The sequence below is a fragment of the Macaca nemestrina genome, chromosome 20 (assembly GCF_043159975.1).
Source record: "Macaca nemestrina isolate mMacNem1 chromosome 20, mMacNem.hap1, whole genome shotgun sequence".
Classification (NCBI taxonomy): domain Eukaryota; kingdom Metazoa; phylum Chordata; class Mammalia; order Primates; family Cercopithecidae; genus Macaca; species Macaca nemestrina.
Genome location: NC_092144.1, coordinates 51,482,318 through 51,505,950, shown reverse-complemented (window position 1 = coordinate 51,505,950; position 23,633 = coordinate 51,482,318). Strand labels below are relative to the sequence as shown.

Genomic DNA, 23,633 nt, shown 5'->3' with positions numbered 1-23,633 from the left:
ACTCCAGCCTGAGGGAAAGGGCAAGACTCCCTAAAAGAGAAAAAATTAGGCCGGGTGCGATGGCTCACGACTATATATCCAGCGACTCAGGAGGCTGGGGCAGGAGAATTGCTTGAATCTGGGAAGTGGAGGTTGCAGTGAGCTGAGATAGCACCACCGCACTCTAGACTGGGCAACAGAATAAGAGTCCATCTCAAAAAAAAGTTAGTATAGTGTTGTGATTCATAGCTAGGCTTGGTTTAAATGCCCAAAGTGGCACAATTGGGCTGTGTGACCTTGGAAACATTTGTAACTGGTCAGACTTAGTTTTCTGACCTGTAAAATGGGATTGGTAATAAAACTAGCTTCCTCATTTGGTTGCTAGAAGGATAAACTAGACCAATATGTCTAACTTGAAATGGGCCTGGTGAATGAAGAATGCCTGGAAGCTTTGTTTCTCACCAAGTTTTGCTTCAGGAACTGCTCCAATTTATCTGTCTACACTTGTCCCCTCAGACTTTACTTAAAAATTTTTTTTTCTCAGCTGGGCACAGTGGCTCACGCCTGTAATCCCAGCACTTCGGGAGGCCAAGGTGGGTAGATCATGAGGTCAGGAGATCGAGACCATCCTGGCTAACACAGTGAAACCTCATCTCTACTAAAAATACAAAAAATTAGCCGGGTGTGGTGGCACACGCCTGTAGTCCCACATACTTGGGGGGGCTGAGGCAGGAGAATCACTTGAATCCGGGAGGCAGAGGTTGCAGTGAGCCGAGATCACGCCATTGCACTCCAGCCTGGGCGACAGAGCGAGACTCTACCTCAAAAAAAAGAAAAAAAAATTATCTCTCTTTTTTTGCCTTTTTTTTTGTTGTTGTTGTTTTTTGTTTTTTGTTTTTTGAGACGGAGTCTCGCTCTGTCGCCCAGGCTGGAGTGCAGTGGCGTGATCTCGGCTCACTGCAAGCTCCGCCTCCTGGGTTTACGCCATTCTCCTGCCTCAGCCTCCTGAGTAGCTGGGACTACAGGCGCCCGCCACTGCGCCCGGCTAATTTTTTGTATTTTTAGTAGAGACGGGGTTTCACCGTGGTCTCGATCTCCTGACCTTGTGATCCGCCCGCCTCGGCCTCCCAAAGTGCTGGGATTACAGGCGTGAGCCACCGCGCCCGGCCTGCTTTTTTTTTTTTTGAGACAGAGTCTTGCTCTGTTGCCCAGGCTGGAGTGCAGTGGCACTCTCGGCTCACTGTAAGCTCCGTCTCCTGGGTTCACACCCTTCTCCTGGCTCAGCCTCCCCAGTAGCTGGGACTACAGAGGCCCACCACCACGACTGGCTAATTTTTTTGTTTTTTTTAGTAGAGACGGGGTTTCACCATGTTAGCCAGGATGGTCTCGATCTCCTGACCTCGTGATCTGCCCGTCTTGGCCTCCCAAAGTGCTGGGATTACAGGCGTGAGCCACCGTGCCCGGCCAAAAATTTCTCTCTTATTATACCACTGACTTGAAGGCATAATTATGACTTCTTTTCTTTTCTTTTTGAGATGGAATTTCAATCTGTCACCCAGGCTGGAGTGCAGTGGCACAATCTCGACTGATTGCAACCTCCACCTCCCGGGTTCAAGCTATTCTCCTGCCTCAGCCTCCCAGGTAACTGGGACTACAGGCATAGACCACCATGCCCAGCTAATCTTCGTTTTTTTTTGAGACGGAGTCTCGTGCTCTTTCTCCTAGGCTGGAGTACAGTGGCACAATCTCAGCTCTCGGCTCACTGCAAGCTCTGCCTCCCGGGTTCACGCCATTCCCCTGCCTCAGCCTTGCGTAAGCTGGGACTAGAGGTGCATGCCACCACGCCTGGCTAATTTTTTGTATTTTTAGTAGAGACGGGGTTTCGCCATGTTAGCCAGGATGGTCTCAAACTCCTGACCTCGTGATCCGCCTGCCTCGGCCTCCCAAAGTGCTGAGATTACAGACGTGAGCCACCGCGCCTGGCCTAATCTTTGTATTTTTTAATAGAGATGGGGTTTTGCTATGTTGGTCAGGCTGGTCTCGAACTCCTGACCTCAAGTGATCCGCCCACTTCAGCCTCCCAAAGTACCAGGATTACAGGAGTGAGCCACTGTGCCTGGCTGATTATGACTTCTTTTTTGGAGACAGGGACTCACTCTGTCACCCAACCTGGAGTGCAGTGACACAATCATGGCCCACTGCTGCCTCATCTCCCGGGCTCAAGCAATCCTCCCACCTCAGCCTCCCAACCTCCCAAGTAACTGGGACTACAGGCACTTACCTTTTTTTTTTTTTTTTTCTTGAGACAGGGTCTCACCTGGCTCCCTCAGACTTTGTTTGTTTATGTAATTAAGACAGAGTCTGGCAGTGTCACCCAAGCTGGGCCACTGTATCGCCCTGGCTGGGCTGCAGTGGCACCATCTCAGCTCACTGCAACCTCTGCCTCCCAGACTCAAGCGATTATCCTGCCTCAGCCTCCCAAGTAGCTGGGACTACAGGTGTGTGCCACCATGCCCAGCTAATTTTTTTTTTTTTTAGTAGAGATGGGGTTCTCCATATTGACCAGGCTGGTTGACCTCAAATGATCTGCCCATGTCAGCCTCCCAAAGTGCTGGAATTACAGGCATGAGCCTCCATGCCGGTCTCCCTCACACTTTAAAATCAAGCTATTCCACGATATTCCCCCTGCCTAAAAAGAAAGTGATTACCTGTGTCATTTCTTTCTGCTTGCCCAGCCTTCATTATCTTTCAGACCCAGCTGAGATACTACTCCTAGGAAACCCATAGTCCTCAGAGTCCTTCTCCTCTTCCTCCCCAGAGGTTCCTGTCTCAAACACAACTTTGACACCCGTACACCTTTGTATCTGGATCTGTCTCCCTGAATACACTGGAACAAGGTCAGGAGCTCACCCACTCATTTCCTATTCATTCAGCAAGTACTTGTGGAACAACCACTGTGTGCCCAGCCCGTTCCAGGGAAGTGGATTGAAAAAGAACATAAACACAATGAATAACACTCATCTCTGTCTCAGTATCAATCCACCTCGAAGGAATAAATACATGGGAAGGTCCCACCTGGAGTGGGGCTACAAGAACATGACCAGGACGTTTAGCGGGGAGTGAGACCCCCACCTGGTCCCAGAGAAGAGGGAGATCTGAGAAGACACTGAGGTCTGAGATTAATTTGGGGCGGCTTTCGGGGAGAGGCGCGACCCTAGGTGGCCTTGGTTGTGGATGTAGGTTTCAGAGCTCAGACACACCCAGTTGGCCTGTGGGTTTAGAGAGGGGTGTAGAGGCTGCAGATCTGCAAGATGATCTGCCGGAGGGACGCCAGACTGGACCCGAGCCCTGGAGGCGTCTCTAATTTCCTTTCTCTTTCTGCACCTTCTTCTACCCTCCACGCAGGTCCACGCAGGTCCTATGGTGTCTTGAATGCAAAGATACGTCGTTTATATGTTACGCCGCGCGCGCGCGCACACACGGTGTTTTGAGTAGGGGTCCTGTGATGTCTTGAATGCAAAGATATGTACTTTAGATTTTTTTTTTTTTTTTTTTTTTTTGAGACGGAGTCTCGCTCTGTCGCCCAGGCTGGCGTGCAGTGGCGCGATCTCGGCTCACTGCAAGCTCCGCCTCCCGGGTTCACGCCATTCTGCTGCCTCAGCCTCCCGTAGTAGCTGGGACTACAGGCGCCCGCCACCAAGCCGGGCTAATTTTTTGTATTTTTAGTAGAGACGGGGTTTCACCGTGTTAGCCAGGATGGTCTCGATCTCCTGATCTCGTGATCCGCCCGCCTCGGCCTCCCAAAGTGCTGAGATTACAGATTACAGGCTTGAGCCACCGCGCCCGGCCGTACTTTACACACACACACACACACACACACACAGTGTTTTGAGTAGGGGAAGCCCACGAGCAGATAGGCTCACTAAAGCCCTGGCGCTGCCTTAGAGTGGCTCCTTAGAACGGAGCCTCGAATTTTTACGTTTTGTCATCTTCCTTTTCTGTCCCCCACATCAGTAGAAAATGGGAGCGTCCCCTCCTAGCCAGGTGCATTCGAGCCACCCCTTCAAGGGAATCCAAGAATGGACTCGTCCACTCTCTCCCCTCCCCCACCACGTGAATGGGCCCCCCGCCCCTCCGCCCCCCCGCAACAGTAGGTGGTCCCTTCCGCACATTTCGCTCTGTGCAGCAAATGGTTTCTTCCCATTTGCTAGAAAGACGGCTAGATCTTCCTGCCCACTCTCGACTCTTCAGGTAGTTCGCCCCTCCCCGTGGCCGGTGGGTGGTTTCTCCCTCCTCCCCGCCTCGGGAGCTGGATGGTCTAGCCTCTCCCTCCCCCCACCCCGTGCCCGGTGCGCGGCCTGGGAGTCCGTCGCCCGAGCGGGAAGCGCCGGGCGAGCCCACTGCGCGGCCATCGTGGGGGAAGCGAAGGTTCCTGATTCCGAAGGTTTCTGTCCCTGGAGAGGAGGCGGCGCCCTGTATCTGCCTTCGTCCTCCGCAGGTGTGCTATCGTTGGGACGGTCCTTTGTTGCCTCGAGGGGGAGGAGTGGGCGTGGCGGAGCCAGCTCGGTCTGGAACACTCCCGGGCCGACCCGACTCGCTCATCTTGCAGGAGCTGCGGCGCCAAGATGAGCCGAGAGGAGAACCCAGCCAGCAAGCCCACGCCGGTGCAGGACGTACAGGGCGACGGGCGCTGGATGTCCCTGGTGAGCGTTCCCACCTGGGATATTGAGGAGTCCTGGGGGCGGGGGGCGGGGGGCGGGGGTGGCTCAGGAGAACGGCTGGTTCGTGCCACTCTCACTACCTGCTTGGGAAACTGAGAGCAGTTGGAGAGGCGCTGCCTAAGGGAGCAGGGCGGGGTGGGCCCTGGAGCGTGCGTGCCATTGACTCCCTCTCGCGCGCTCCCGCAGCACCATCGGTTCGTGGCTGACAGCAAAGATAAAGAACCCGAAGTCGTCTTCATCGGGGACTCCTTGGTCCAGCTAATGCACCAGTGCGAGGTGAGGGCAGTCCCTCTCTCCCTGCCCCATCCAGCCCTGTGCCCATGCTGACACATCTGGACCAGAACCCCGGCCAGGTGGGGTATTATGGGAGTACCCAGATTGGCCTGAGGCAGCCTGAGGCTACGAGAATCTTGGTGTAAGGTGCAACATTCTATTGAGAAGGAATTGTATGCCTTGGTTTTATCAGATTGGATTTGTGTATAATGTACTAAGACCTAAAATAAGGTTTTCCTGCCATAGGCTTGCCTAAAGTGAGGCTCTTTCTTGTTTGCTTTAAGCAGTGCGAAGCCCTGATGGGTTTACACAAAGCTATAGTCACTTTACAGGAAGTGAAGGTCAACTCTAATGGCACTCCACAAAAAGGACTCAATCATAATAATATCTTTCCACGAAGCATGTCCAACTGTAATGGCTTTCATCAAAATAAGTTTCAACTGTAATACCGTTGGTTCAATGCATGGCTCAAACAGACTGGATTTTCATAGTGAGTCTTGCTTCTGTGGGGCTTAGTTTATTTTGTTTGTTGGTTGGTTGGTTTTTGAGACAGGGTCTTGCTCTGTCACACAGGCTGGCTTGCAGTGGTATGATCTCTGTTCACTTCAACCTCTGCCTCCTGGGCTCAAGCGATCCTCCCACCTAAGCCTCCTGAGTAGCTGGGACTACCGGTGTCCACCACCATGCACCCAGCTAATTTTTGTAGAGATAGGGTTTTGCCCTGTTGCGCGGGTTGGTCTTGAACTCCTGGGCTCAAGCAGTCCACCCACCTCAGCATGAGCCACAGAGCCTGGGGCTTGGTTTAAAGTGAGAGACTCTAGGCCAGGTGTGGTGGCTCACACCTGTAATCCCAGCACTTTGGGAGGCCGAGGCAGGCAGATGACCTGAGGTCAGGAGTTCGAGACCAGCCTGGCCAACATGGCGAAACCCTGTCTCTACTAACAATACAAAAATTAGCTGGGCACGGTGACACATACCTATAGTCCCAGGTACTTGGGAGGCTGAGGCAGGAGAATCGCTAGAACCCAGAGGCAGAGATTGCAATGAGCTGAGATCACACTACTGCACTCCAGCCTGGGCGACAAGAGTGAAACTCCGTCTCAAAAAATAAATAGGCTGGGCACTGTGGCTCATGCCTGTAATCCCAACACTTTGGGAGGCCGAGGTGGGTGGATCACCTGAGGTCAGGAGTTCGAGACCAGCCTGGCCCACATGGTGAAACCCCCATCTCTACTAAAAAATACAAAAAGTTAGCCGGGCATGGTGGCATACGCCTATAGTCCCAGCTACTCGGGAGGCTGAGACATGAGAATCGCTTGAACTAGGGAGGCGGAGGTTGCAGTGAGCCGAGATAGTGCCACTGCACTCCAGCGTGCATGACAGAGTAAGACTCTGTCTCAAAAATAAAATAACTCTGTCTCAAAAATAAAATGAAAAATAAATAAATAAAAGTTAATAGGTTTCTATAAAGTGAGGTTCAGCCATGCTGGAGTTTTGCTCCAGGTGAAATTTTAAGACTGCTTCCATGAAGTAAGATTCTTCCATAATGGCATTCGGTTAACACCTGGACAGAGGGGGATGGTCCATGGGGACAGTGCCCTTGTGCCCATACCATTTCTTGCCCACAGATCTGGCGGGAGCTCTTTTCTCCTCTGCATGCACTTAACTTTGGCATCGGTGGTGATGGCACACAGCATGTACTGTGGCGGCTGGAGAATGGGGAGCTGGAACACATCCGGCCCAAGGTGAGCGGGGCTTGGGTGGGGCTCTAAAACATGTTTTGGCTGCCCCCTCACCGCTGCTTCATGTCTCTTTTCCCACAGATTGTGGTGGTCTGGGTGGGCACCAACAACCACGGACACACAGCAGAGCAGGTGACTGGTGGCATCAAGGCCATTGTGCAACTGGTGAATGAGCGGCAGCCCCAGGCCCGGGTTGTGGTGCTGGTGAGAGGCTGGGAGGGTGGGAAAGGAAGAATGGCAGTGGTCTGGGACCCCCTCAGATACAGCCACAGTTGGCACGGTTCTGGGCAACTTGACATAGAGCAGTGGCTTTCAGGCAGAATCTCACATTGGAGCTTGCTGCACCCTTCAGAGTGGCTATGGTTGCAAATGTGCTCAGAGACCAGTTAGCCTTTTTTGCCCAGGGATGGCTTGAGACTTTGGGGGTATTGAAAAACTAAAAAACGGTTGGGCACGGTGGCTCGTGCCTGTAATCCGAACACTTTGGGAGGCCAAGGTGGGAGGATAACCTGAGGTCAGGAGTTTGAGACCAGCCTGGCCAACGTGGCAAAACCCTGTCTCTACTAAAAATACAAAAATTAGCTGGGCATGCTGGCACGCGCCTGTAATCCCAGTTACTTGGGAGGCTAAGGCAGGAGAATCACTTGAACCTGGGAGGCGGGGGTTACAGTGAGCCGAGATCACGCCATTGCATTCCAGCCTGGGCAACAGAGCGAGACTCCGTCTCAAAAACAAAAAGAAGGCCGAGGCGGGTGGATCACGAGGTCAGGAGATCGAGACCATCCTGGCTAACACGGTGAAACCCCATCTCTACTAAAAATACAAAAAATTAGCTGGGTGCGGTGGCGGGTGCCTGTAGTCCCAGCTACTCAGGAGGCTGAGGCAGGAGAATGGTGTGAACCTGAGAGGCGGAGCTAGCAGTAAGTGGAGATCATGCCACGGCACTCTAGCTTGGGCGACAGAGAGAAACTGTCTCGAAAAAAGAAAAATTCAAAAATGGTTGGGCATGGTGGCTCCTGCCTGTAATCCCAGCACTTTGAGAAGCTGAGGTGGGAGGATCGCTTGAGCCCAGGAGTTCAAGACCAGCCTGGGATGTAGCAAGACATTGTCTCTACTAAAAATTGTTAAAAATTAGCTGGGCGTGGCTGGGCGCAGTGGCTCATGCCTGTAATCCCAGAACTTTGGGAGGCCGAGGCGGGCGGATCATGAGGTCAGGAGATCGAGACCATCCTGGCTAACATGGTGAAACCCTGTTTCTACTAAAACATACAAAAAACTAGCCGGGCGAGGTGGCACACGCCTGTAGTCCCACATACTTGGGAGGCTGAGGCAGCAGAATGGAGTGAACCCGGGAGGCGGAGCTTGCCGTGAGCTGAGATCGCGCCACTGCACTCCAGCCTGTGCGACAGAGCAAGACTCCGTCTCAAAAAGAAAAAAAAAATTAGTTGGGCATGGACTGGGCGCAGTGGCTCATGCCTGTACTCCTAGCACTTTGGGAGGCTGAGGCGGGCGGATCACCTGGGGTCGGAAGTTCAAGACCAGCCTGACCAAATGTGGAGAAATCCCACTAAAAATACAAAATTAGCCGGGCGTGGTGGCACATGCTTGTAATGCCAGCTACTCGGGAGGCTAAGGCAGGAGAATCGCTTGAACCCAGGAGGCGGAGGTTGGGGTGAGGCAAGATCGCACTATTGCACTCCAGCCTGGGCAACGAGTGAAACTCTGTCTCAAAAAAAAAAAAAAAAAAAGGCCAGGTGCGATGGCTTACTACTGTAATCCTACCACTTTGGGAGGCCGAGGCGGGCAGATCACAAGGTCAGGAGATCGAGACCATCCTGGCTAACACAGTGAAACCCCGTCTCTACTAAAATACAAAAAGTTAGCTGGGTGTGGTGGTGGGCGCCTGTAGTCCCAGCTACTCGGGAGGCTGAGGCAGAAGAATGGCATGAACCCGGGAGGCGGAGCTTGCAGTGAGCCCAGATCGCGCCACTGCATCCAGCCTGGGCAACAGAGCCAGACTCCGTCTCAAAAAAAAGAAAAAAGAAAAAAGAAAAATAGCTGACTATGATGGTGTGCAAAACCTGTAACCCCAGCTACTTGGGAGGCTAAAGGGGAAGGATCACTTGAGCCCAGGAATTCAAGGTAACAGTGAGTTGTGATCATGCTACCGCACTCCAGCCTGGGTGACAGAGACCCTGTCTCACCAGAAAACAAAAGAAAAATCCTCAAAAAACCTTGAATAGGCCAAAAGTTGTCAGGCATTCCTGGGGTAAATCTAGGCTTCATCACTTGTGGGTAGCTAAGACATTTCCTCTTCTGAAGGGGGATTGATCCCTTGCCATGAGCCATGATGTTGATATCTTTTATTTATTTATTTTTTTTTGAGACAGAGTCTTGCCCTGTTGCCCAGGCCAGAGTGCAGTGGCACAATCTGGGCTCACTGCAACCTTCTCCTCCTGGGTTCAAGCGATTCTTCTGCCTCAGCCTCCAGAGTAGCTGGGACTGCAGATGTGCACCACCACGCCTGGTTAATTTTTGTATTTTTTATTTATTTATTTATTTATTTATTATTTTATTTTATTTTTTTTTTTTGAGACGGAGTCTTGCTCTGTCACCCAGGCTGGAGTGCAGTGGCCGGATCTCAGCTCACTGCAAGCTCCTCCTCTCGGGTTCACGCCATTCTCCTGCCTCAGCCTCCCGAGTAGCTGGGACTACAGGCACCCGCCACTTCGCCCGGCTAGTTTTTTGTATTTTTTAGTAGAGACGGGGTTTCACCGTATTAGCCAGGATGGTCTCGATCTCCTGACCTCATGATCCGCCCGTCTCGGCCTCCCAAAGTGCTGGGATTACAGGCTTGAGCCACCGTGCCCGGCCTATTTTTTTATTTTTTTGAGACAGAGTCTCGCTCTGTCGCCCAGGCTGGAGTGCAGTGAAGCGATCTCAGCTCGCTGCAAGCTCTGTCTCCCAGGTTCACGCCATTCTCCTGCCTTAGCCTCCCGAGTAGCTGGGACTACAGGCACGCGCCACCACACCCAGCTGGTTTTGTTTTTTTTGTATTTTTTTAATAGAGATGGGGTTTCACTGTGTTAGTCAGGATAGTCTAGATCTCCTGACCTTGTGATCCACCCACCTTGGCCTCCCAAAGTGCTGGGATTACAGGCGTGAGCCACCGCACCTGGCCTAATTTTTGTATTTTTAGTAGAGATGGGGTTTCACTACGTTGGCCGGGCTGGTCTTGAACTCCTGACCTCAAGTGATCCACCCACCTCAGCCTCCCAAAGTGCTGGGATTACAGGAGTGAGCAACCGTGCCTCACCTATTTATTTATTTATTTATTTATTATTTTTATTTATAAAGAACAGATTTATTTCTTACATTTCTGGAGGCTGGGAAGTTTAGGATCAAGGGGTCAACATCTGACAGGGGCCTTCTTTCTCAGTCATCCCATGGTGGAAAAAAGGTCAAGAGAGGGGAAGAGAGAGAGAGAGAGACAGAGACAGTACAAGAGAGCCATTTATTTATTTTTTGAGACAGGATCTGGCTCTGTTGCCCAGGCTGGAGTGCGGGTGGCATGATCTAAGCTCACCGCAACCTCTGCTTCCAGGGCTCAAGTGATCCTCCCATCTCAGCGTCCCAAGTGGCTGGGACTACAGGCACACGCCATCATGTCCCGCTAATTTGTGTGTATTTTTGTTAAGAGATGGGGTTTCACCATGTTGCCCAGGTTGGTCTCGAACTCCTGGGCTCAAGCGACCCATCCAGCTCTGTCTTGCGTCATGCTGGGATTACAGGCGTGAGCCACTGCACCTGGCCAACGTCAACGTTTTTCTAAGTGATACTTGGGAAGAGGCTAAAACCCAGAAGTCTCTTGCTAAATGAGAGCTAGGATGTGATATTTAGGAACTACCCTCCTGCCCTCCCCACTTGCCCATCCCTAGTGTTTTCTGCAGCTGGAAACTTCATGGTGTTGGGTGAAGGACAGGTTGGCATAGAGAACAGGATACCCAAATGCTTGTTTCCTTACTACACCTCGTGTTCCTGCTCAGGGTCTGCTTCCGCGAGGCCAGCATCCCAACCCACTTCGGGAGAAGAACCGACGCGTGAATGAGCTGGTACGGGCAGCACTGGCTGGCCATCCTCGGGCCCACTTCCTAGATGCCGACCCTGGCTTTGTGCACTCAGATGGCACCATCAGCCACCATGACATGTATGATTACCTACATCTGAGCCGCCTGGGCTACACACCTGTTTGCCGGGCTCTGCACTCCCTGCTTCTACGTCTGCTGGCCCAAGACCAGGGCCAAGGTGCTCCCCTGCTGGAGCCCGCACCCTAAGCATCCTGCTGCCTTCCCACAACATTAAACTCTCCTTCCTCGGTGAGCTGTTTCCTGCTTTATGGTCAAACCTGTCTGGGTATCTGGGTACCACCACTAGTCCTTATCCTGATCTGTGACCCTGCAGTTCTGCAAGGTTTTTTGTGTAAGACAGGGTCTCTCTCCATCACCCAGGCTAAAGTACAGTGGTGAGACCACAGCCCACTGCAACCTCAACCTCCCAGGCTCAAGTGATCCACCCACCTCAGCCTCCTGAATAGCTGGGACTATAAGCCTGTGCCACTATGTCCAGCTTGTTGTATTTTTTGTAGAGAAATGGTTTTGCCATGTTGCCCAGCCTGGTCTGACTCCTGAGCTCAAGCAGTCCACCCACCTTGGCCTCCCAGGGTGCAGGCATTACAGACATGAGCCACCATGCCTGACTGTGGTTCTATTTCTGCCCAGGGGAGGCATCACTGATCCATCAAGGCACTGTGATTCTTGAGGTTAGGTTAATTTCCACTATCACAATAGTGTGCTTCAGGCAGGCGCTACCAATCAGTAAACACTAGGTAAGACCGGCTTGCCAGCACTATCCTACAAGACCAAGGTCAAGCAAGAATTCTGGGAACACAGTGACCCAGTACAGTCAAGCCCAGCGTACCCTGTCCATCTCTGCATATGCTGTTGCCCTGGCTGGAACTTCCAGGTGCTCCAGCTCTAGCTTAGATGCCGCTTCTGTGGAGATGTCCTGATCCTCCCACTGCTAGTTGTCATCCCTCCACACATGGTGTGGGTATCTGTCACCTCGGGTGGGCACTGTGTCCACATGCTGAGCAGGAGGGGTGTCACTCAGGGGAGGGGTCAAGCCCAGTTGCAGTGCTGGCCCAGGCCACATGGGGGTAGCAGGGGTCACAGGACAAGAGTACTCCAGGTAGACTAGGCTCCCTCCCACCCACTACCACCTCTGGGCTAAGACCTCTTGGGGCCTGTTTCCTGAGGACGAATGACCCCAGAGCCAGTGAGGCTAAACCATCAGGTGGCATCTTGCCTCAGGCCTTCCCCAAACTCATGCAGTCCAATGGCTGAGAACGGGGCCAGCAGGCATTGAGACTCCCTGGGCTCCTAAACTGGAGAGGGGCCATCTGTTCCACAGCAAGTCAGCAACCTGGCCTGTGGGGTTCCTCTGATGTTGGGGGCAGTGGTACTGGAATTGTTCCCCCCACATCATGGAAAGCATACCGCTCCACAACAACTGAGGACAGGACGTACAACCAACAGCCCTCCCTGTTAAGAGCCTGCAGCCACACAGGTGTGTTAAACAGCTTTAATCTCGCTCATTGTGGCTTCTCGGCACAGTAAGAAATATTGCACATGATCAACATGTTTTGTTCTGGGGAAGGGGGCAAGGGCAGGGGGAATCACCTTCTTAGAAAGTACAACCCAAGTTGGGAGGGCAGAGGGGGTGAGGAGAAAACCCTCCCCGTGCCTGTGGCAAAGTGCAGGAGCCCCCACCCCCAAACTAACCTGAGTCCAGCCCCTCTGGGGAAAAAAGGGGTGCATGAACTCCCCGTATTCCACAGGCGCCTCCCTGTGGCCCAAGGCCCACACCACCCTCCAGCTTGCAGCCCTCACAGGAGCCATTTTGCATAAAGTGAAAAGCTCTGAAGGTCACACACTCCAGGTTATGTACAGGGGCTTGGAGGAGGGAGACTGCCCCTGCGGCCCCTCAGCTGCCCCCCCAGCACCGGGAGGGAGCTTCAAGGGAAGGGGGTATTTACAAGAGGAGCAGGCCTCATTCCGCCCCAAACTGGAGAGGACGAAATGGCTTTACCCGAGAGGAGATAACCTTCCTGCCCCCACATACTGTCCATGTCCTGAGGGGGTACTATGAGTCCTGGCATGTTCTCAGGGTTCCCTCACCTGCCTGTGGCAGCTGTGGAGGGACCTGGCGGTGGGGGAGAGGGCTGGGGAGCCCCCTCCCAGCCAGGCTGTCCAGGCCCCGACTCTGGGGGCGGAGGCAGTGGCGGGGCAGCCTGGACCGTGCCAGAGTCCGAGCTGGGCGAGGTGGGGTCAGGGCCCCCTGCAGGGCTGGGAGTGGGGGCAGGGGCAGCAGCAGTGCCAGTGGGGGGCGGTACAGGGAGAGGAGCCTCAGCTCCAGGGGGCTGCTCGGTGGGAGTGGCTGCCTGCATGATCTTCTGGCGCACCTCACGGATCTTCAACTGCAGACAAACCTTGGAGGGGAAGATGTCTGCATAGCGGGCCTGGAAGGCCGCTGTGGCCTGGGCTGGAGACAGAAAAACAGTGGGGAGCACAGGATGAGATGTGCAGACAAGTCACACCCGAGTGACCCCAAGACTCCAAGACAGGCTCACCTGATGGGAAGAAGCCATGGTCCTGGAAGAGCTGCATGACCAGGGCCCGGCGCTGGTCTAGGGTGCGCCGCAGGGAGGAGTACGGCACCTTCTCATACTCTAGCTCCCCAAGCACATCCTCGGCTTCTGTACCTGTGCAGGGCACAGGCAGCATGGCAAGGCTGCAGCAGCAGCAGGGCCTTCCTACCACCGTCTGAGTGCCCATCCGAGCCCTCACTGTATTCTATTTCACAGTGGAGTCAGAGAGGGGTCCCGCCCACAGTCACAGGGCAACTTAGGGGCCTGCCAGACTCCAGAACCCAGCCCTGACAGGCTGTGCTTCCTCCCAGCCTGGATGGACCCACCCTACCTCTCCCACTCTAACTGCCTTCCAGAGACCCACTCCTCTTGCAGGCCCCCCGAGTTCTGCCCACCACGGCACCTGTACGGTCAAAGGTGAAGATGTCCCCCTCGCACTTGGCACTCTTGGGGGTGTTGGGCTCCGAGCTGCAGCTGGAGCGTCTTCTCATCTTGCGCTTGGGCGAGGTAGGGTCCTCGGGTGCTGAATCCAGGTCTGGCCAAACAGAAGCAGACTCAGTGCAGGTGGCCCCAGTCTGCCCTCCACCTATGGACCCTGGTTGTCCGACGCTCGCCTACCCGTGGAGTTCTTCCTCTTCTTGCGGTAAGAGCCCAGGATGGCCCGGGGTGAGGTGGCCAGAGACTGCAGGGTGGGGGAGGGCAGCACCTCCTCAGGCCGAAACTCAGGCAGCTCAGCAAAGCGCTCTTCGAAGTCCACTTCTGACAGGACCCTGCTGGAGGGCTGGCAGGGTCACCTCCCCCGCCTCGGCCTGCAGCGGCTCCCACTCCCACCACCCCAAACGCTCCACCAAGGCCCCAGCCCATGCTCACTTGTCCACAGAGTCAAAGGTCTTCTTCAGGGGCGGGGGCCGCACCTTCACCTTCTTGCCAGTACCAGCCGCCTCCTTGCGCTCGGGGGTATCCCCGGCTGCCCGCCCACTGCTGCTCTCGCTGCTGCCACCAGGGGCTACGGCTGGAGCTGGGGCTGGGCTGGGAGGAGTGGGAGGCTCCCCACGATTCTCCAGGCCCTGCCCAGGGACGCGCCAGTCTGAAGATGAGCTGGAGAATTTGCTGGCCTGGGATGGAAATAGGCAGGGAGATGGAGAACACTGAGCTCAGAATCTGGGGCAAAGGCCAGAAACAAAGAGTTGGATCTGAACCCGCCCGGCAGACCCCTCGAGAAGGCCGTCACACAGCCTCAGGAAGGCCAAGACAGGGGCCTCAGATGGGAGGGGAGACAACACAGGCAGGCAGAAAGGACAGGGGGACCCTTTAACCTGAGAGACACACAGGCATGGAGGAAAGAGGAGTAGGACAGAAAAGCAAAGACGTCAACGGAGAGGCACAGCCAAGTGGCAGTGGGAGCCCCACGGCCTGCAGGCACTCACCATGGTCTCAGGACCCTTGGCGCTGGTCCGCTCCTCAGCAGGCGGGGGCGGTGGGGGGCTGCTCCGGGCCGTGGGAGTCCAGGTCTCTGGGGCAGGTGGAGGGGCTGGTGGTGTGGGCTGCCCCTCAAGCTCAGACTCTGGGGCAGTTGGCTCTCGGACTGGGCCAGGCTCCAGAGGCTGCCGGGGTGCAGGGCCAGGTCTCCCAGAGGCACCTGCCTCAAAGGACCCCACAGGAATGCTGGCGATGGCTGCCTTCACTTTCTGGGGGGCCTTCGGGCTGGGCCGCTGGGCCTTGGGGGCCACTAAGCTGTAGGTCATGGAACCTGCTAGTGGTGAGAAAAGTGTTTGCTGAGCAAGGCCTGACTGGAGCCCATCCCCTGGGTCCCCCAACTCACCCTGCTCTGGGTTGATCTGACACCTACCTGTGGCACTAGGGAAAGGGCTAGTCGGGGCTGGGGTGGCAGTGGCAGGGGCTGGCGGGCCCTTGGGCAGAATGGTGGCTGCAGGTGGGGTTGTGCTGGTGGCCACAGTGTAGACCAGGCTTGGGGGGGCCTGGGACGGCTGGGCCAGGGGTGCTGAGGAGGTGGGTGCAGGGCTGCCAGAGTAAAACGCCGTTATGACAGGACCTCCAGGGGCTGCACAGGCAGGTGGCAGCTGGGGACTGGGCACAGGCGACACGCCCACCTGACCGGGAGCCAGCAGTGGGGCTTGGCCTGCTGAGAGACAGAGAAGGAGAAGCAGGAGACCAAGTTAGGGCCCAGACTGCCTCAGCCCCACCCTGGGTCCCCAGCACTGCCTGCCAGGCCGCCCCTCACCTGAGAGCAGGGGCTGCACGAAGGCGGGGCCACTGGGCCCCAGCGAGGTGAAGCCTAGAGCTACAGAGCTCGTGGGCCCGTACGAGGTGACTGTTCCAGCCTGGCTGGATGCAGGGCTGGTACCCAGGGGCAGCGCGTGCCCGCCCGCTGACTGCACATAGGTGATTCTGCCGCAGGGAGAGGAAATGGGGAGGAGTGAGGTAAGCTGGCCCCGCCCCACCCCTTCCCTGGCCTCTGAGTGTGGGCTCAGCTGCAATTACCTGGTGGAGGAGGGCAGCAGGACCTTCTGAGGCTGTGAAGTGGGTCCAGGGAGTGTGGCTGGGCTCAGGGGCGGCACCAGGCCGCTGGGTGTGCTCACAGGCACCGGGGTCAGCTGGATGATCTGTGGGGAAGGGCACCCATAGGCCAGGATGAGCTGTGGCCCCTGACTGGGGCAGGGGAGGACCAAGACCTAAAGTGGGGCTCTAAGTAAAAGCAAGGAACACAGAACTTGGGGTGAGAACAGGATGGGCAAGATAACAGTGGGAGGTGGGGACACAGAGGAGTAGGGTACAGACACTGAGAACTTGAGAAGGTCAGGATGCACAAAGAAATCACGGAAGATAGCAAGACAGAGAACCAGACACACGGAAAAGGAGAGAAGATTGAAGGAAAAACAAAGAAATGGTGGGGTACAGGGGCCAACACCCAGCACGTAGAGAGAAAAGCAGTCCCTCACCTTGCTGGGGGGCTGGGCACCATTCTGCACAGGTACTGAGAAGGGTGGGCTCACCAGTGGCAGCGGCTGGCCGGCCCCTCCACCCCGCACTGACATGCTAGGGGCGGCCAGGGGCACTAGGACCTTCCCAGGCAGCAGTTGGGCTGAGCCACCGGGGGGCGGGGCCTGCACGGGAGAAACTGACTGGGCTGGAAGTTAAGAGGCAAGAAACAAAAAGGTTACAAGGGAGTCAAATAGGATTATGGCCCCTCTCCTAGTGCTGCCCGGCCCAGGTCTCACCTTTGGGGGGTGGGGCGGAGGGTACAGACTGCAGGATGGGGATGCCAGGAGTGGGTGCAGTGGCAGCCAAGACTTTGCCGTTGGTGGAAGTGCCCGGTGGGAGGGTGAAACGGATGCTGGTGGTGGGTGCAGGGCCGCTGGGAGTCGCTGCCTTGGTCCCAGGGGCTGGTGCTGGGGCAGGTGCCACCTGAAGCTGCTGGGGCAGCGTGGGCAGGATGTACTGTACCTGGGTGATTCCCCCAGCCTTGCCCAGGGCACCTGGTTGCAGGATGCCCAGGGGTACTGGCCCATTGGGGCCACTCCCAGCACCTGCTCCTGAGCCCGCAGTGGTCCCACCGCCAGGGGCCCCCTGGGCAATGAACTGGACAGCAGGGGGCGCAGGGGCCCCATACCCCGGGGTGCCCACCAGTAGGTTAGTGACAGTGGCAGGCGCCTTTCCCACAGTGCCCAGCAGGGGTCCAGCCACCAAATGTGGGGCTGGTGAGGTGGCTGCTGCCGACTTCTTGTCCGAATACACTAAGCTGACACCCAGCGGGGAGCCCCCAGGCACCCGAGACCCAGTGCCCATTTCAGTCCTGGCACCTGCTGTGTCATTTGGAGACGCCTCAGCCCGGCCAGAGGTGGGGAAGGGCTTAGAGGCGATGGGCACAGGAGTGCTGCTGACAGGCCGCACCACGTTGGTGACCATGGTGGCAGCAGGACGGGACAGGGGAGCTGCTGGGGCCCCGTAGGCCAGTGATGGGGCGGGGGCGGAGGGCACTCTGGCTCCGCCACCCTCTTGCTCCTCCTTGTTTGGGGGCAGCACCAGTGTCTGCAGAATGCTTCCTCCTCCGCTGGGAGGGGCCGCGATAACTGAGGGGCCTGGCGGCTCCAGGCCACCCACACTTTCAGGTCTCTTGCGCCGGAAGGTGGCAGGATCCGTTGGGAGGAACCGGGTAGCCTTGGAAGGTGTCGCTGGACCCCCAGCCCCAGGGAGCGGGGGCCGTAGGGGGCCCGCTGTGCTGCCCTGACCAGACTCCTGGGCCTTGAAGGTTCCTGAGCCCAGTGAGAAGGAGGTGGCTGCCGAGGCTGAGGAGGAAGCAGGCGAGGACGCAGAGGAGGATGGGGTGGAACTATAGCCTTTGCCAAAGGCTACAGGAGGATCCGGGGGCCCTGGGGGCTCAGGGTCCAGTGGGGGACGGCAGTGGGTAAAGGAGGAACGGATCACAGGTGAAAACACCTTCCGACCAAAGCCCTGCATGAAAGGGAGACACCCTAGGTCAGGACACTCCGACACCTCAATAGCAGCTCCCTAGCCACGCCCATCCAGCCTATCAGCCAGGCCAGCCTAGGGCTGCACCCCTCCCAGCTGAAGGCCTCAATTCATCCTGGCTATGACCCAACTCCCCACGGGGCAAATAGCTTGACCTCTCTGGATCTTAATCTCCCCCTCTCTCAAATACCCGGGAGAAACAGACATTCCCGTGGTTTAGGAGGGAGTGTGATGTGACAGCACCATGACCCAAGCCCTCACCTTGTTGCCCTCTGGGTCCTCCCCAGAGCTGTCCCCACTCTCGCTGTCGGTCACCCGCTCCTTGCACTTGAGATCAATGTCAGTGGTGCCGAAGCCATCATCAGCTGAGGGAGTGGAGGGAACAGTATGGGGAGGGGGCTAGATGCAAGGGGACCCAGGAGGAAACAGTCTGGAGCCTGGATCTCAGCTCTGCTCCAAACCAGCAGGGAGTGCTGTCCAGAAAAGATACTCCTCAGCCCAAGACTGTGCCCACATGCCCAGTGCCCAGTGCGGGAGCCTATGAGGCTGCAGGAAAGAGCCCCTAACACTGCATCTGAAGATCTGGTCACACCCAGGTCCTCCAGATTTCCTGCAGGGCTGGGGGCTTCCTGAGGGCAGGGCTGGATTTACTCGGCAGGGCCTGAACTGGCCACATGTAACCATAAACCAAGTGGAAAAGAAACCAAAGGGGCCTAGGGGCCTGGATCCAAGTTCTGCCCACCCTCTGAGCCTTGGCCTGCTGGGTCCTGGGCAAGATTCTGGGCCCTGCAATGCTCACCAATGACATCATCATCCCCTTCCTCCTCACAGATGACCATGCGCTCCTCATCACTCGTCATGTCCTCACTGGCCGCACGCTGAGAACGAGAAGCTCGGGTGGGCAGCAGCGAAGGCCGCCCGGTGGCCGCCAAGGCACCTCCCTCACCGGGGGCTGCAAAGGGACCTGGAGCTCCATACTGGGTAGAAGGCTTTGGGCCAGAGTACGATGCAGGGCCGGACACCATCTGCAGGAAAGGTGGCAGGGAGGTTTCAGCGGGGCTGCTGCCTTGGACAGGCTCCCTGCCCACCCCCTGGGGGCCTGCACCCCAGACCTGCGTCAGTTCCTGCAGTGCCTGACTGTCTACTTCGCTGCCATCCAGGCTGTGTACCCCACTGTGAGAGAAAGCTCGGGGCCGAGCTGAGCCAGGTCCCCCAACTGTGTGTAGCCGTTCTGCCCCACAGGAGCTGCTCCCCGGAACCTTGGCGTCCGAGCTCAGGAGTGTCTGGGCTGCGACGGACAGGAGCTCAGAGGACACTGTAAAGTAGAGGGGGGCGCTATACAGTCAGTAAGCCTCTCACCAGCACCTAGACTGGCCCAACAACCCATAGATATTTCTAGGTACTAGGCAGAAGCAGGCTGGAATTTCTGGGCCACTTGGTGAAATAAAAAAACACCACCCACCACCAGTCCAGCATCTCCTTCCTGCTGATTCCTGCCCTCTGGGGTTGCAGCAGGCCCATTCCCTGGGGGCTAGCCCTCCTGAAAGTAAGGAGGCCTAGAGAGAGGTTCATGTGGTGCTGGCAGTTCCCTCATCTCAGAGAAGAAGTAACTAGCGTACCCACCCTCATAGAACTGCATATCCATAGGAACTACCATCTATCTTCATAGAACTGCCATATCCACAGGCTCACTCCAAAAATGTGCCCCAGAACACCGCCAGGCACACCAGACACCCTCAATAAGTGGAAGCAGCCCATCAGGGGTGTTTGCGAGCTGCAGTGGCTCCAACTATGGTGTTGGGGGCCAGTCAAACTGGGGTTTACATTCTAGCTCTGTCACTTGCTTGTTTATGACTTTAAACAAGTGACTTTGCCTCTCTGAACCTCAGTTTCTTCTTCTAGAAATAGAATGGGGTTTTGCAGACTAGAGCTTATATTCCCTGTAGTGCTTGGCACATAGTAAACACTCATTATACAACAGTTGATAATGAGATTGCTGTTTGGGAATCTATCTGTCTGGATCTCCCTGGCTCCTTCACATGAATCAACTGCCGGTTCCTTTACAGATAAGGGTCGCCAAATAAAAGTGATAGAGCACAGAGGAGCTGCTGGGGCAGGGGAGGAGCAAGCAAGGGGGTAGCTCGTGGCTCTCGGGGAGGGAAGAGGCAAGGTGGGAGAGCCAAGGGGCTGACTAACCCCCAGGGGCAGCGGCAGTGCCCGTCTCCGACATGCTCCGCTCCCGCGTCTCCTTGTGCCCTCCTGCCAGCCCCAGGCTCGTGGGCTTGGCCTCCGAGCTGGACTTCTTTCGGTCCTTGTTGCACCACTTCCAATCTGGGTGGGCCTTGAAGTGGGCCTCCTTCACCTGGCAGGAGAGGGCAGGGCAACCCTTCACTCACCCACCCCACCAGAAGAAGCTGGGAGGAGCCAAGAGGCAGGGGCGTTACCTGGAAGGCCAGGTCGTGGTACTTCTGCTTCTCCTTGGGCCCCAAGGCATACCACCACTCGCCCAGGATCTTGCTGACGGTCCGGTTGTCCTGGTTGGGATGACGCTGGTGGACCAGGGCCCGGTGCCGCTTGCTGAAGATCATGAAGGCATTCATGGGCCGCCGGATATGATCCTTCTCCCGCTGCATTAAACACAGCCCAGAATGGGACAATTAGGACCAGGGAGACAGGTGTGGGTGGCCACGGGGTAAGCACAGGACAGGCAGGGATAAAGTACCTTGTTGGGGCTGCGTCCATCCTTCTCAGAAGATGAGTCCCGTTCCTTGGGTAGGGCACTGAGGGACTGGGTCCGACGTTTTCCAGGCGGTAGAGGCAACTGGATCTCAGGAGACATGATGGAGAGGAAGCTGCGGCAAGGCAGCAGGGACAGTGAGGGCCATGTCTCTGGCCATCCCACCCCCAAGTACCACACCTCAGGGAACTCACGCATCATCATGGTCACTCTCTGTCTCACTGTCCAGTCGGGGCTCTCCTGGGGGGCCAGGGGCCTCCTCCTCTGTGGTGGGAGGCGGACCCTTACCAGGTTCCACCACCCCCAAAGGGTGTGGGGGTCCGGGTCCTGGGCTCTCAGGGCATGTGGCTCCAGGGGGCCGCCCAGGGTCAGCACCCCCTGTCCCACCTGGTGGCCTTTCATGAGCAACAGCTGCCGACTCAGCAGGTTCTGGGGACACAGAGGTAGATCAGAGGGCTCCTAGGCCACCTGGACCCCACACCCTTGCTTCCCCCCAGTCCTCCCAGCCCTCACCTTTGCTCTGGTTGGAGGCCACTGGGTGGCTGGCAGGTTGCTGGGCCTCGCTCGGCTGCACGGAGGGGTCAGGCTGGCTGGGTGCCAGGAAGGGGACTAAGGAGTGCCAGGGGAACACAGCCACAGAGCGAGGTTCCACATTCGTCCACACTGTGGAAAGGAGCCAGGTGAGCTGTGCAGCAGAACCTGGCCCCAGCCCCAACTCAAGCTCTTCCCCACCCTAGATGAGGTAGCCCCACCCCTTTTGTCTACCCCCCACCCCCAACACCAGAGTCTCTTGGACTCGTCCATGCAACGTCACTCAGGAAAAACTCCTCCCTGAAAGGTTTCTAGATTTATAAAAAAGAAAACAGAAGCGGGTAAGGGAAATAGTACTCACGCCCCACTCCTCCCCCCACCAATCTCCATCAGCCCTGCCACCAGGGAACAGGCCAGAGGAACGATTTGCTCCTGCCACAAACCAGGTCATGCTCGGCTGCCATCCCATACTACCAAGGCCCCAGATCTCTATGGGCTGGGACCCCCACCCCCGTCATGCCACATTCCCAGCAGCCCAGTCGCCACCCAACACAACCTCTCACCTTGGCCTCATGCTCTCTTTCCCTTTCCTGAGGCATACAGCCCCATGTCCCCTCCCCTCCAACTCTCCGTTCACTACCCACAGGCTGTGGAGTCTCTTACAACTGTGGTGTGGGAACTGTGGTGTGGAAGAAGTCCTGCTCCTTGCCTGCCTTCCCCACCCCAAACAGTGCCAGACCTGCCCTTCCTGGCTGGGCACAGGTGGCTCTAGCAGCTCTCCCCTTCGCCCCCACGAACAGAATGCACCATCCACAAATCGGCCTCCCAGCCGCCCTCCCCATCAGCCCCTCGGCTTATCTGTAGTCCAGGGTCCAGCCCCCTTGCCCAAAACAGGGGAGGGTGTGGTAAACTCCTTGGAAGAAAAGACACGGACAATGGGCTAGAAGAGAGGATTGTTACAAGTCTCTACCCAGAGAGGGCACAAGTGCCAGGTGTTTCCTTGAGGATATGCACAGGAAGATGCTTCCTCACCAAGAGGCTGGTCCCAGGGGTCCAACCTTCAGCCCCAAGAGGTGGGTGGTGGAAGAGCAAGCTCTAGGCTGGGACCTACCCCTGGCTGGACTTTTGGGGCGGGCCTAGGATACAAGTGGGCTTCCCCTCACAGAGCCTGGCTCCCTGGGGAAGTGGAACCAGCAGAGGAGAGAGGCCCCTGCTCGGGGAAGACGAAGAAGGGAGGAGGGAACCGCCCTAGCCCTGCTCTCCATCATTCCAGGCCTTCCCTTGATCCAGATCAACCTGACCTGAGGTGACCTCCCCATGCCTTCAGGAGCCTGGAGAGATGGGCATGGGAGGGGGGGAAGCTCTGTGCGAGGCACTGGCCTGGAGACCTGATTCTGTGAGGGGCTGACAAAGGAAAAAGTAGACCTCAGGAAACAAGGGACTGGGATCACGAAGACAGCACTGAAGAGCACTCAAGACTACAATGACCCTGTCCCTTACCCCTGAAAATCCGCTGGGCCCTCCAACCCCATATAAAAGCCTCCAGAGACTTAGACCTGTGTCTCTCTTTGCAAAGATCTTTCCCATCAGGGTCTCCTCTTTTCTGGGGGGGGGGCGGGGAAAAGGGACCCAGCAGACAATGGAGAGCAGTCCTTTGGTTCTGCTCCCTCCTGAACCCCTCCCCAGTGCACAACCCGCCAGGTTCTTAGGTGTCGCGCTCTCTGCAAACTACACCACACACACTGCAGCCCCTCACTCTGATCTCAGCAAACAGTGCCTCACTCGCTTCCTGAGCCCTGTCCTCAGCCCCACTACCCAATCCAAGCCTCCTCCCCTAGGACCAGCAGGTCTCATGCTGTTCCTATTCTACCCCATGCTCCACAGCCGGTTACTCGGCACCCCTCACCTTTCTATTACAGCAGCCCTGTGCCATCCCATCACTTTAACATCACAGCTGTCCCCAGGTACGCGCCACTCCGCTACACTCCCACCTGCCGTCACTAACCACTCGGCCCGGCCGAGCTCCGTAACTTTCCCCATCATCCCTTTACTCTGCCTTTACTGTTCTCTCCTACTATACCCTCATCACCGTTACTCCGCACTTAGCACCCCGACACCTTGACCCCTGCAGTCCCAGGGCCCAGGCGCTACTGACCGAACATGCCGAGGCCACGGGAGGCCGCGCTGGACGCGGGCATCAGGGGCCTGTGGGCCGAATACATGGTCCGGCGCAGGGGGGGCCCGGCAGGGGCTCGCACCTCCTCAGCGGCCGACGCCGCTCCGCCCGCAGCCCGCTCCTCGGCCGTCGCCGCTTGGGCCCGGGGGGAGCGGGAGGCCGTCGCCGCATCCCCCCCCCGCCGCCCCCCTCCGGCCGCCCCACGCGGGGGTCTCCGCCGGGCGCGCCTGCGCACAGCGCCGCTTGCCTCCCGCCGCCCGGGGGGCGGGGGAGGTCA

General features: G+C 56.8%; 2 protein-coding genes across 12 annotated transcripts in view; one reads left to right on the top strand and one right to left on the bottom strand.

The window, feature by feature from the left end:
- Positions 1-4,129: 4,129 nt before the first annotated feature.
- LOC105495262 (platelet activating factor acetylhydrolase 1b catalytic subunit 3) lies at positions 4,130-11,095 on the top strand. 3 transcript variants are annotated; one of them, XM_011764553.3, is made up of 6 exons: positions 4,130-4,477; positions 4,589-4,682; positions 4,887-4,976; positions 6,602-6,718; positions 6,797-6,847; positions 10,762-11,095. In XM_011764553.3, exons 2-6 carry the CDS (start codon positions 4,605-4,607, stop codon positions 11,047-11,049), a joined length of 624 nt encoding a protein of 207 aa, XP_011762855.1. In that variant the 5' UTR covers positions 4,130-4,477; positions 4,589-4,604; the 3' UTR covers positions 11,050-11,095. The 3 variants fall into 3 exon arrangements, with proteins under 3 accessions (XP_011762855.1, XP_011762854.1, XP_011762853.1); XM_011764552.3 differs by having other exon boundaries at positions 4,131-4,477; positions 6,797-6,880; XM_011764551.3 differs by having other exon boundaries at positions 4,135-4,477; positions 6,797-6,919.
- A 1,246-nt stretch (positions 11,096-12,341) lies between these two features.
- The window catches only part of LOC105495265 (capicua transcriptional repressor), a 27,993-nt gene continuing 16,701 nt past the window's right edge, over positions 12,342-23,633 (bottom strand). For 2 of the 9 annotated variants that reach the window (XM_011764562.3, XM_011764561.3), the window contains exons 3-21: positions 21,163-21,312; positions 20,844-21,078; positions 20,635-20,764; positions 20,357-20,539; positions 20,109-20,274; positions 19,025-19,227; positions 18,712-18,937; positions 18,174-18,277; positions 16,661-17,894; positions 16,382-16,569; positions 15,924-16,045; positions 15,664-15,830; positions 15,271-15,564; positions 14,849-15,174; positions 14,292-14,536; positions 14,040-14,194; positions 13,825-13,956; positions 13,404-13,535; positions 12,342-13,315 (exon numbers count right to left, since the gene is read on the bottom strand). In XM_011764562.3, coding sequence (XP_011762864.2) covers positions 12,948-13,315; positions 13,404-13,535; positions 13,825-13,956; positions 14,040-14,194; positions 14,292-14,536; positions 14,849-15,174; positions 15,271-15,564; positions 15,664-15,830; positions 15,924-16,045; positions 16,382-16,569; positions 16,661-17,894; positions 18,174-18,277; positions 18,712-18,937; positions 19,025-19,227; positions 20,109-20,274; positions 20,357-20,539; positions 20,635-20,764; positions 20,844-21,078; positions 21,163-21,312 — 4,760 coding nt within the window. In that variant the 3' untranslated portion in view covers positions 12,342-12,947. Of the gene's footprint in view, positions 13,316-13,403; positions 13,536-13,824; positions 13,957-14,039; positions 14,195-14,291; positions 14,537-14,848; positions 15,175-15,270; positions 15,565-15,663; positions 15,831-15,923; positions 16,046-16,381; positions 16,570-16,660; positions 17,895-18,173; positions 18,278-18,711; positions 18,938-19,024; positions 19,228-20,108; positions 20,275-20,356; positions 20,540-20,634; positions 20,765-20,843; positions 21,079-21,162; positions 21,313-23,335; positions 23,470-23,633 lie in introns of those variants that run through there. The other 7 variants (XM_011764571.3, XM_071088163.1, XM_071088164.1 and 4 more) reach the window with 7 other exon arrangements.

Coding starts and splice junctions, on each gene's coding strand:
- LOC105495262 (XM_011764551.3), top strand. CDS start 4,605: ATGAGCCGAGAGGAGAACCCAGCCAGCAAGCCCACGCCGGTGCAGGAC. Junction 4,683..4,886: donor ACGGGCGCTGGATGTCCCTG/GTGAGCGTTCCC, acceptor GCGCTCCCGCAG/CACCATCGGTTCGTGGCTGA. Junction 6,920..10,761: donor AGGCCCGGGTTGTGGTGCTG/GTGAGAGGCTGG, acceptor GTTCCTGCTCAG/GGTCTGCTTCCGCGAGGCCA.